The sequence below is a fragment of the Triticum dicoccoides genome, chromosome 6B (genome assembly GCF_002162155.2).
Source record: "Triticum dicoccoides isolate Atlit2015 ecotype Zavitan chromosome 6B, WEW_v2.0, whole genome shotgun sequence".
Classification (NCBI taxonomy): domain Eukaryota; kingdom Viridiplantae; phylum Streptophyta; class Magnoliopsida; order Poales; family Poaceae; genus Triticum; species Triticum dicoccoides.
Window position 1 is genome coordinate 494626240 of NC_041391.1, and position 12485 is coordinate 494638724.

The window sequence follows — 12485 nt, forward strand, 5'->3', positions numbered from 1 at the left end:
GAGACGAAGCCCATCAGTGTGAGTCCGCCATATCGATCTCGGGCGCGTCAGCCTTCTCCAAAGCGTAAGAAAGCACCAAGCAAGAAACCCTCTCCTCCTGCCAAAAAGAAGTTGGCTTACGACATGACCATCGAGGAAAACAACGCTGAAGTGGATGCCCAAGTGAAGGCCTTTTTTGCGAAGAAACCGCCCCCGCCGCTAAACGAGAAAATACCCGAAGAAGTCATACAACACTTTGTGGATATGGATCGACGGCTGTGAAGAGAATGGACTTAGACTATGAGCGCTCTATTAAGAAGTCATATCATGCACAAAAAGACAAGGAGTCGAGCTCGAGACAAGCAGGTAGTAAAAAAAGTGAGAAAACTGTTCAGTTGGGAGAACAGGCAGTGCAATCGACCTCCCCGCTCACTGTACAATCACATGTGAGTACCGCCAATTAGCCGACGGTAATAACCGACACTCATAGAGAGATGGCTAGAGAGGCCGGTGTCACTGTTGAACAACTCGTAGGTATTGAGTCACGCCCAAGCTTCGAGCGGAGGAACTAGCATGGAAATATGTCCGCGGGAACCCTCTGGTCAGGCCTGAGGAGGTCCCGCTTCTACCAACGAAAATGCGCACATTGCATGACTGGTACCTGAAAGAAGTAAATAACGGGCGAGAGAGCCTCATGGTGAAAGTCAAGGCAGAGCATTACTTCCATGAAAAAGATGTGTGGGTTGACTTTCCAGAAATGTTTCAGTTATTCAATCAAGACGCACTCGACAAATCTCTCGTCAGTTGCTATTCTCTGTAAGTGATTTCTTTCTGTAATTTAAGTCTCTATCTGTGCTCGTTCGTTGCCTATAATTATCCTCACTATATTATTTTCGATGGTATTATGCAGAATAAAGATATATGAAATGAAAAGAGACCGAGTCTATGGCATTGGGTTCATTGACCTAAATACCGTTTATGAAGGGTGTATGGAAAATCAGCCCAACATGCATGCACAGAGAAAAGCTTACTACAAATTTTGAAGAAGCTAAATACCCAACCTGAAATAGTACTTCCTTGAACTTCGGGTGAGTGTTACTGTCTTGTACACTATAAATTCTATTTTGCTTACTATAATTAAGTTAATAAGTGTAGTTGATGAGTTATGCATCGCTTATACAAACGTGCGCGCATGTAGTTTTCACTGGATCCTGCTAGTTATTGAAGTTGACGAGGGAAAAGTTCAAGTACTGAACTCACTATCTATAGATCCTAAAGAATACCACAACGTGAGGTTGATGTTCGACGTGTAATTTCAATCATTATCACACTATGTCGGCCTCTTTAGTTTATTTTCTGATATCAACTAATTAATAACTCTTTTATTCATTTTCTTTTCCGGGAAGGGTTTGGGAAAAGTTCATCAAAGAGGTTCCCGAACCACCATGACAACCAAAACTGAAAGGGTGGCAACCAAAATAGTAGTAGCTACGTCCGCACATCTCTTTAATTCTAGTTTTAATACCATTATCATGCTTGATTAATTATTATCTGATTGAATTATATTCTCGTAAAGTGCATGAGGCAGGTGTCGGGGAATAATTTATGTGTATACTATGTTTGCGAGAACATTCGCATTATGACGTCCGAAAGTAGCAAAGATAAAAAAATCTTTGGGTACATAATAAACACTATTCACAATTCTTTTTATTATGATCTAATATATAGACACACATACACAACCAATATACTCATATTGATCTCCTTCTTTAATAAAGTTGACAGGGATGCGGGATAAGCTCTTAGCAACAGACAACATATGAGCACTTCAAGAGGAAATGTCGGGATTTTTGCTTGAGCAGATCATAAATCCCAATAGAGAATACCATTTCACCTAATGCCTGCATGTAATGATGTGCAAATTGTAGGAGAAATTGTATATACCAAATTGTGTGTATGTGTGTGTGTGTGAGAGAGAGAGAGAGAGAGAAATTCTATGTTATATGTTTGGTTCTGCGAATTCTGTTATATATGTACGACGTGTATGGTCGTCGACGAGGACGACCTTGGGGGTAGCGTAAAATATGTTTGAAATGAAAAAAAATTAAATGGAAAACAAAAATTAAAAGAAAAAATAAATCATAAACCCTTAAATAAACCATAAACCCCTAAACCCCTAAACCTTTTAGTCCTGGTTGGTGTCACCAACCGGGACTAAAGGACCCCTAGCCCCCGGCGCGGGCTTGTACCACGTGGTGAGCCTTTGGTCTCGGGTCGTGACGAACCGGAAGGCCCTCATGAAGCGGGACTAATGGCCAATTCTGCACTAGTGTTACTCTTCTCTTTGTCAATTGACCGTTTTTTTAATATGAATCTTCTAAGACGCCTTTTGGATTTGTAGGTCATTGGTTGAGCGAGAGGTAGCTTGGGGTAATTTCAACTAGCTTTCCTTCATTTTCCTCGGTTAAATACCACGTTGTTGTCTTTGTTATTGTAGGCCACATTGTAGCCTCCTTCAAAATAGTTGGCATCCCCACTGTAAGTCATAATGTCATATTCTTTAGAAGCCCCCGAAGAAGCTACATATATGTACTCTGCTGTTTCAAACTTTCAGTAGTATGGTGAGATTGGAATTGAGAAGATGCATGAAATATACTGGTTTTCATTTTGAAATGTGTCACTCAGATAAATATCGCACACATGTTTTCATTTTATTATATCTCTCTAAATTATTGTTGAGTTCCGCTGCAACACGTGGGTATCTTCTAGTAATACTGGTTTAGAAACTCTTGCGGAGCAACATATTAATCAATTAATTAAGGTAATTACAGTTACATGATAGAAAGAGAAGAAGAACATAAATCCAAGGCTTTCTAAAAAACCGGAAGGAAACATGTTGGAAATAAGCCGACTTGCATAATTACAGTCGCCAACAGTAGTTCCCCGGAAGTTGGGATGGCGTATGCACACAGGGCATTCAGTTTCTAACTTAGCAATAATATTACATGCATATGCAGCATATACACCGAGCATATACTCCATATGACAATTAATATATGGTAAGTGCTTACTCTATATACGTACCCAACAAAGGTCAAAATCTAATTACTTGATCAGTAGATTAATTAATTGGTGTGACCTCGGCTGTGAGTACTCTTCTAGGCTCACTCCTGAGTATTCTTCTCGTTGTTCTCCGACGAGGAAATGCCGATGCCAACCTGCAGCCACGACAGCGACTCTCCGGCCACTTTCATGTCCTTGAGGTCGCTGACCTTGGCCCTCTTCGCACTGGTGCTGTCAGCCTCGTCCTCCGTGGCCGTGCCGCCTCCGGCAGCCGCGTCATTGCGGCTGCTCGTCCCGGTCTTGTTCACGTGGCTGGCGTTGCTGTGCCTCGTCCAGGACTGCACATACATGGACGCCGGCGCGTTGAGGCAGAGCGGGATATCGTTGAGCTCGGCGGCCTGTCTGGTGGCGATCGCCTCAGCCGACGGATTTGTTGGCACGTTGAGGTCAAGGATTCGCTGGTCGGCCGTGTCGAACATCGGGCGGCCGAGGGTGAGATGGTGGCACATGGCCGCCATGAGGTGATCGGGAACGACGGGCTGGAGCTTGGCGGGGTCCGTCGCGCTGGAGGTGAGCCAGTGGCACCGCTTGTGGCCCCCGAGCGCTTGCCCCGACGTGAACACGCGGTGGCAGATGGAGCATTCGTGCACCTTCCCCTTCTTCTTGAACGGAGAGAAGGCGGCTGGTGCCGGCGCTGCATCAGCGATCGGCATGATGGCCATTTCCGTCGCTGCTGTGGGCACACCGACCTCGCCGGCGCCAACACTCGTCGCCTTGCCGCTGGCATTGGCATCGAGGTTACCCGTCCTTCCTTCTGCAGTGCTGGTATCTCCTACAACCTCAGGGATGGCCTTGGTGTTGTCGTGTAGAGCAGCCGATGCCATAGTCTGTTGGTGGGTAGTCTCATTGCGGCTGCTTTCAAGCTTGGCGGCGAAGCACCCTTTAACTTTCTTGTGGCTGGCACGGTGCCCACCGAGAGCCTGGTGTGAGGTGAACACCTTCTTGCACGCCTTGCATTCAAACAAGCCCCGTGGGACGGTTGGCACGTGTTGCGCCACTACTACCTGAGGCGCAGAAAACTTGAACTGCGCTGTCATGGGAGGAATGATCGAGAGCGGTTGTGGCACCAAGAGCCTATTCCTTTCTTCGTCCTTGCTTGCTGATGCAGATGACTCTTGGTCGGCGTCCACATGGACTGCTGGTTGTGTGACACGAGACGATGAGAGCATGACGAGGCAATTGGCAAGGTCCTCCTCCTCGCTCGATGGGGCCGGTTGCTGGACTTCCGCTATGGCACCGCTTCCGACAACCATTACCTTGGCGCGGCGTGAGCGTTTCCCCTTGGACCATCCGGAGGCCAACGCCAGGTCCCCTTCCTCCTCCTCGACCTCCTCTATGCCTTCGTCGGTGTTATTATGCAATGGTGACGACGAACGAAGTGAGCCATCCAAATCATCATCCTCGTCAAAACTGCACCTTCCGTGGTCCAGCAACGACTTCCACGATGTGAACTCCTTCCCGCAATTCTCGCACACCCGATAGTTCCGTAGGCGTCCAGGGTTGGCGCGGAGCCCGTACATGCGTTTGGTCGTCGTCGGCGACGGGCTCCCCGCCTCGGACGATTCGCCGACACCACCGCCATCATCATCGAAGGCGTCCTCAGCGGCTAGCGCGTCGTCCGCGATCCCATGCGCCCTCATGTGCCCGCCGAGCGCCCGTCCGCACATGAACCCCTTCTTGCACACCTTGCAATGGTGCTTGTAGACCTGGGGCGCCGGCGGTGGGGGAGGAGGCGGGCGCGGTGGCGCCGGGATCAGCTGCATCTGCGCCACCGGCTGCTGGTTCTCCATGACCATGGCCATGATGGGTCGGCGTTCGTTCGGGCAGTGGCGCGCATTAGGAGGGGAGCTAGGACCGGATATTGGTGGCTCGTGGCCCGTATATATCTGCATGCCACTACTAAAGATAGTGGTGCAGTGAACTAGAATAGACATGGGATTGCTTTAGCTTGTACGGCTGCAATGGCTCCGTACCGACTTGCCCCTGCATGCGCGGGGAAGATTCGTTCTCGTGTGTACGATTGACGCGCGCGCCAAGAAAAAGTACTATAGCTTTTTTTTTTTTGAGACAAAAAAAAAAGTACTATAGCTTGCATGCATCATCCACCCGCAAAAAAAGGAAAAAAAATGCATGCATCCGGGGCTGCGTTGGCCCATGGGCTAATCAACCAAGGTTTTTATTTTTTTAGTGGACTGGGCTCGGTTGAAAACCAAGTCATTTGAAGCCCAAACCTTCCCAAAAAAAATTGAAGCCCAAACCAACTAGCGATTGAATGAAGAGACTACAGCGGATCCAGATCGACCAGCCACCGGCGTAGCTCGACGGACCACCGCCACGCATCCCCCTCCTCTGCTCCGTTCGTGCTCCCTGCGCTGCGCACCGCCGCGGCCAGCGCACACTCAACCTCCTCCCCTCTCACGCTCCCCTCGACGGCTGGCGTACGCTGGGTTGAGTTACATCTCTCGTCTCTGGCTGTGGACGCTGCGCGAACCGCACTCGCCTCCCTCTCCGCCCCAGCGCTTGCCCCAATAAACGCACGCACCTGCCTCCGCCTCACTCCGTCCGCGACCTCGGCAGGCAACGCCGGCGGCCAGCGACGACGAACGACGAATCCCTAGCGCCCGCCCTCCGTCGTGGCCCTGCCTCCGTGCCCTCCTGCATCTGCACCACTCCGTCGCGACCCTGCGTGCGACGGTGAGCAGTCCCGCCGAGAGGACGACCTCCGCAGCGGCGCAAAGGTGAGTTTTTCTCCCCTATCACTCGGAATCACTTGTGTGGTATATTTTTCCCAGGCACTTCTCCAGTTTGGTAACCCTAGAACGGATGTCTCGGACTGAGGAGGAGTTTGTGAGATGTTAACATATTCTTGCTTCCTTTTGTGTATGCAAAGAAATGATTGTTGTTTCATTGCGCCAATCATTTGTGTCACTTCTTATTGAGTTTATTTGTGGGGAAATTCTGTCGAAATTTCTAGAAATCATGGCAGATTGGCCAAAATCGCCAAGTTAAGATTTTGGCCAATTTTTGGAACTGCCCACAAAACTTGATTTTTTTAACATAAAAGTAGCATGTTCTTCTGAGTTTATCGTGAGTGAATAAAGGAAGTTCGAGGTGTTACAAGAAAACAGTGTGTTGTTCCAATTTCAGCTCATTTTATGCCAGTGAAAGAAAATTTTCAATCTGAAGTTTTCGTCCATTCAAATTCAGATTCCGATCAAAATGTCACACTGCGCAGAAAAATCTGAAAAAGCTACTACATACATTCAAATATATATTCATGTGAGTGTGCTGTTCAAATTTCAGCCAATTTGGAGTTACGGTTGAAGAGAAACTAGCTCAGCCGTCACAATGAATGAGAGGAGAGAGAGGGAAGTGTCAACAAGGTCATTGGAGGTGTGAGATCAGATTACCGAGAAACCTGTTGAAACTGAAATAGGGCATTTTATCAAATGGGCAAAGTAAAGTGGGGTATTTCATCCATGTCAAAGTAAATAGGCCTTCTAGGCAAGTGGCAGAGTAAGGTGGGTCATTTTAGCAAATATCCAATACTTGTTCGCCCAGCACACTGTTTCTATTCAATAGGGAGCCGCTGCCGGGGCAGCACAGACCTGCTACACCAAGCATTGTTTTGGGTCCTCTCCCCCTAAAATTCTAGCTTTATAGGAGGAGCAACGGTCGCCCTTTTAAGTCGTGATTTGTCTCCCACAATCAACGTGGGACTAAACCCAACAGCAGCCGCTGCGCCAGATCTTGAATCCGCCACCTGTGAGGACCGTCGAGTGCCACCTCTCCGAATCAGCGGCTTCTGCATCAAAATCTTTTCTCCAGTGAGCTCCATGGCCGCCAGGCAGCCAACCGCAGGAGAAGGCTCCTCCTCAGCAATACGGAACACCTGTGGGTATGGTTTCAGATCCAGCAACGCCCACCTACATCGTCAGTTTATAATTAGCCGCCGAGCCCATCACGGGATCACCTCGTCTGCTTCCCTCCTTTGTCTTTGGTCCTACCAGATGTGATTGGTTGCTTGTTCGTGAATCACGAGGTGCTGGCTTTTTTGTATTTATTTCACAATTTGGTGAGTACTGGGTATTGAGCGACCTCAAATCTATGTGAAAGAAGATGAAGTATAAATTTCAAAGTTGAATGTGAGTATATGACAACCCAACATGATTTTGAATTGGGTTGTGGTTTCATTGCCTTGCAGAGATTTTGTTGGCAATCAAACAAAAAATGCATTTTCTTGGTCAACTTTTTATAGTTAACTCTGTTCCAAAGGTCAGGTCTGCATTTAATTGTCATTTTGTTGTAATGCTACTTCATTGGTTGTTATTTTTTTATTGGGGTAATATATTAATACCAAGTACACCCATGCACACAGCCAAATATTTAAAAAGAAAAAAGGACATAACCTCGCCGAAGAAATCAGCAGCTTGCAACAGCAGAGCATCGACATCAATCAACGCTTGATTGGTTGTTAAAGCCACAGAAAGTTCACAGCCAAATATTAAAAAAGAAAAAAGGACATAACCTCGCCGAAGAAATCAGCAGCTTGCAACAGCAGAGCATCGACATCAATCAACGCTTGATTGGTTGTTAAAGCCACAGAAAGTTCAATCTAGGATACTTGATGGGATTGATTTTTCAGAAGGTGCTACAAGCTGTTTGTAACCATATCCATCATTTTCTGAAAGTATAATCATTCATCTAACCGACATGCAAATGTTCACTTATGATCGTTTAGTTTAGTTTGTTAGATGTGTGTTTGACTCTGACCCCACCACCTTGGGGGTTTGGTTTAGATTTTATGGAGACAGATTTGATTTTGGATTGGGTAATGGCCCTTGTCCGTGTGCTGTTGAGTTGGACAACCTAAATTGGAATTCGATAACCATCTGTCTGGAGCTCCATTGCTCCAGCCACTAGGTACTGCAGCTAGAGCAGCAGTTTTTTCTTAAACATTCTAGTTCAGATTAGGTTTGTGCTACCCTTGGCTAAGCGTATGTTTGGACGGAGATCTCATGTTGAGGTGGTAAAATTGATGACCAGCAAGAAGTGAGCCCAGCCCAGTGTAATTCCTTAGTTAGATTTACTGCTGGTTTGTCAGTTTGTCCAATTGAATGTTTCTTCCTTGATTCCACTTTCATTGTAAGTCTCGTATTTAACAAGTTATTGCTTCATTAGTAGCAGCATGGTAAATCCGCTGAATTGATCTGTTCAGATAATAAAGATGGACGAGGTCACACAAGCCGTTGAAAACCTGAAAAGTGAATGGAGCCAAGCAGTTGCACAGCTTGAGGTGTGCATTGCTGCAATTGAATCCTGTGGGAAGATGGGGAAAGGGACAGAAGAAGCAATGTCTCTTCCTAGGTTGAACGGTTCTGCACAGGATGCACTGCAATTGCTGAATGCACTGCAATGCAGGCTTGATCTTCTGGCAGAGCAGCTACCCACTTTTGAAGAAGTTCAGTCTGGACAGGCAACCTTAGGGTCATGGAAGGAACAGTATCAGAGGTATTCTGTTCTTAGAGCTCATTTTATTTGCTCTGTTTCTTTAGTTTTTGTATACATCTGACCTTTTGTTTTCAGGCTGCGTGCGGCCCTGAGGAGTGCTAACTTACAAGCAAAAGTGAACATTGGAAAAGCTGCTCAAGAAGAGGTGTGTGATTTTTTTTTCAGAGTATGCTCCATTAGTTTGATATACTCCATCCATACAATAATATAAGACATTGTTGCAAGCTATGTTAGCTTGCAAAAACGTCTTATATTATGGGACGGAGAAGTACTTTATTACCTGAGCAATACTAGCTTGCCTGTAATTTAAGGTGCTCTCACATTCTAATTTTGCTCTCTCTAGAGGGAGCTTCTTCTGGGAGGTGGAGAAGAGTCCACTGTTCGGAGGCGTAATCTCCAGTAAGTTGATCAAATGAGGTCTTTGTATTGTTGGTATATTTTTGAAATATTTGAGACATTAGTTGTAGAATGTGTTTGTGATCTGTTCAGTTTCACGGGAATTTATTGCAAGTGTAGAATTCGTGAAGGCCTCCAAAGGTTGTGAATTTTCAGTTCTAACGGAACAGGTCTACTCTATTGAGAAAGTCTATTTAACTCCTTGAATTATGGAACTGGTTATTTAACCCTCACATATGGCCATTAGTGGTTTGGATTAGTGGTTCTGCTGACATGGAGGTGGTTTTGCCACACTGGCAACTTATATGATGGGATATTTGCCATGGTGACATCCAGTCAATAATCAGCAACAAATAAAAAAAATGTACCTCTTCTCTTCTTCTCCTTCATCCTGTTCTGTTCACTTGCCCGCCCCATCGCCAGCAGAACTCCCATGAATGTCATGCTCAGTTGAACTGCAGGGAGCAACTGTAACTACATGAGAAAACTCAAGATTTTGTAGGATTTATGCCGCCCCAAGCACATGTCTTGCCTAGAAGAATGCAGATATACTATTCCGTTTTATTGAGAATTTCTGTAATGGATGCCATATTTTTTGAAGGTGGATACGTCAGTTACCCATGATAAATGACGGAGAATCTGAAGTAACTGAATCCAAACAAGAATTATTGAAATAGGCACATGCTAAAAAAGAACATAAAATAGTAAAATACACAAATTTGCCAACGACTCCTGTGCTTGAGGAAGAGCTTGGCTGCTAAAGGGATCAACAAGCTTGTTCGCAAAATAGGCGCAGCCAGGCAGGTGTGGTTGGCTTCTACAGTGAGTGTTGCAAGGTTGGAAGTTGGAGTCATTGAGACAGTCGGTGTGCATAGGGTGCGACAGGCAGCTGGCATGTTGGGAATGTGTCACATAGCAGCAGCAGCCACTGCCGTGCATAGTTAATCAATCAATGATCTCACCTCTTTCTATGCAGACAGTGTGGTACTCACTGGGGATGCTTGGAGATTGGCAGTGGATGTGTGCAGTGATGGAGGGTTATGTCCCTATGGGTGACTGGCATGGTGATGTTCACCACCATATGGAGAGAACAGGGATAAAGATAACTTTCCTTAGTTGAACTATGAAATGTGGTCAAGAAATTAGAAATCGTTGTGTTGATGTAACTCATTTATATGACCTCGAAATGTTGCACCAATTAAAGAATCGCCTGCTATATTTGTTCTTTCATTCTGTAATTTCTGTTTATACAATGAACATGAACCTTCTAAATGATGTAGGACAAAGGCTGGGATGACATCCGCTGCAGAAAGTATTACTGAGAGCCTCCGTAGGTCTCGGCAGTTGATGGTTCAGGTTAGCACGCCTCCGTAGGAGTATCTCATATGCTAATGATTTTCTGGTCGTAAGTTCAGAAGTAATTTATTATAGATGTTTTGACAGGAAGTGGAAAGAAGTGCTAATACCTTGTCAACTTTTGGTAAGTTTTCCTGTGATTAAGCCTGTGCCTACGATGCTCGCTTGTAAGGTTCTGTACATTTAAGCGTGTGACGAACCTGATGATAATTACTCACTTATTCATCCCGAGAAAGGATCTTGGCTATGAACAAAAATGGATCACTAGCTTGTGCAGCAAATTGAATGAAACTTTCGTGCGAAGTAAACATTTCAGTCTGGTGTTCATTTACTGTTATGGAAAACTTGGAGTACTAAGGAACCATGGCACAGTCATGTGCTTCAAGTTTTCCATATGAATAACTACTCTTTTTCTGCCATTTTAATGCATTTCCAGACCTATCAAGGCCAAGTTGCTGGCTAATTTTAATTTCTTTTTATGCAGATGAATCGACAAGTGTTCTCCGAAAGGCTGAAGGTGAGTATCAAGGGCACCGCTCTTTGCTGATGCGCACCCGTGGTTTGCTCTCCATGATGCAACGACAAGATGTTCTCGATAGGTATGTAGCATCAATCTTTTGTAGAACTCAGAACCAGCCTTATTACCAATTGTTTACAATGTGGTCGTACCGTCTTCGTTCTGGCCTTTCAGTCGAACAAAAAGAAGTGGAACAAATGGGTTTAACTCCTGTCGTGCTAAGCATTTGGTTTCCGTCCGCAGGACAAGTTTCTGCTTTTGTAACAACAATACTGCCTGGACCATGCCAGTTTCTAACTATTATCTGTTCCAGGATCATCCTAACCATTGGGTTCCTCGTGTTCTCCTTGGCGGTTCTGTACGTTGTCTCAAGACGTATTGGCCTGTTGACACTGCAAAGGAAGCTGGCTGATGCTATCAGATCAGGCTCAGTATCAGCTGGAGACATCTTGGCTAAAGTACAGGAGGGACCTGCCCCAACAGATGGTCCTCCCATCTATGATGAACTGTGATTTTACTTCCACCCATTGTTTGTACATGAGCTTACAACCAGAAGCAAGCGTACCTTTCAGAGTTCTTATTTCTTAGTAGTACATGTTGCCTAAAGTAACTTTTGCCCAAAAGGGCTATACTGGTGCATTGACCTGCTGTTAGACTTGAGTTGAAGTCGGAGTATGCTTTATGTTGCTTCCATCAAGCCCCGAAACTCTGTACAGTTGTTATGCATTTTTTTTCTCTCTACATTATCTGGGACATATACTACATTACTCCCTCCAATCCATATTACTTGTTGCTGCTTATATTATGGGAGTATTACTATTATGGGAAAAGCAAAGTTCGTTCACATATATTATGAGTGTTTTTTTAGTACAGTACTAAAACCTATATTCAGGTCGATGAGGTGTACAACTATATTCTAAAATAGTAAGGGAAACGCTTAGCCTCACCCGGCTGATGGCTGATCGCTCGTCAACCGCCTCTGTGACTGCCCGATCTGATTTTTGATCGAGGGGCACACAACAATCCTACCACACAAATTGGTTTTGCAACATTGTCATCGTTGCAGGACACCCAAATGCAACCGTAGTCCCACTTAAATTACTTTAATGGGCTCCCATTGAACCGGAAATAAATTAAACGGGCTATCCCACTTATCCCATTGGGAACCCACCTCAGCTCACCAGCTCCTTCCGATAGGTTTCTCTGTAGACAGAGAGGTCAGAGGAGGCGCCGTGGCGTAGGCGCACCACCGTGGCCGCGTATCGATGCACGCCGCTGACGCACCCCCGCCTGTTCCATCTCGCACCTGGCCCCTTCCCCGCCTCGAAGCTTCTCCCTTCCCGGTCGCGGCCGCGGAAGCTACTCCTCGAAGCTTCCCTGCTCTGGATTGCACTTGCTAATCTTGGCCTCCTATCTTGGTGTCAGTCTGTCAGCATTGAACCTCTGCATCACAGCATGCTGCTTGCTCAACCAAAGGCAGTCCAGGGGGTGAAACGCATTGTATCATTACTCCGGGCTCCGGCGACAGCTCACATGAGGCCTTCCAATGGTCTTCCTCGGCTGGATTACAAATCTGGAGACAGAGTTGTTCCTAGGCAGAAAA

At 45.9% G+C, this 12485-nt stretch overlaps 2 protein-coding genes across 2 annotated transcripts; one reads left to right on the top strand and one right to left on the bottom strand.

The window, feature by feature from the left end:
- Positions 1 to 2810: 2810 nt before the first annotated feature.
- LOC119325699 lies at positions 2811 to 4904 on the bottom strand. The gene has a single exon (XM_037599417.1). The coding sequence runs from the start codon at positions 4902 to 4904 to the stop codon at positions 3144 to 3146; it is 1761 nt and encodes a 586-aa protein (XP_037455314.1). The 3' UTR covers positions 2811 to 3143.
- A 483-nt stretch (positions 4905 to 5387) lies between these two features.
- LOC119323614 lies at positions 5388 to 11682 on the top strand. The gene is made up of 8 exons (XM_037597309.1): positions 5388 to 5840; positions 8321 to 8613; positions 8689 to 8758; positions 8957 to 9012; positions 10290 to 10365; positions 10453 to 10489; positions 10850 to 10964; positions 11196 to 11682. Exons 2-8 carry the CDS (start codon positions 8330 to 8332, stop codon positions 11392 to 11394), a joined length of 837 nt encoding a protein of 278 aa, XP_037453206.1. The 5' UTR covers positions 5388 to 5840; positions 8321 to 8329; the 3' UTR covers positions 11395 to 11682.
- Positions 11683 to 12485: the final 803 nt, after the last annotated feature.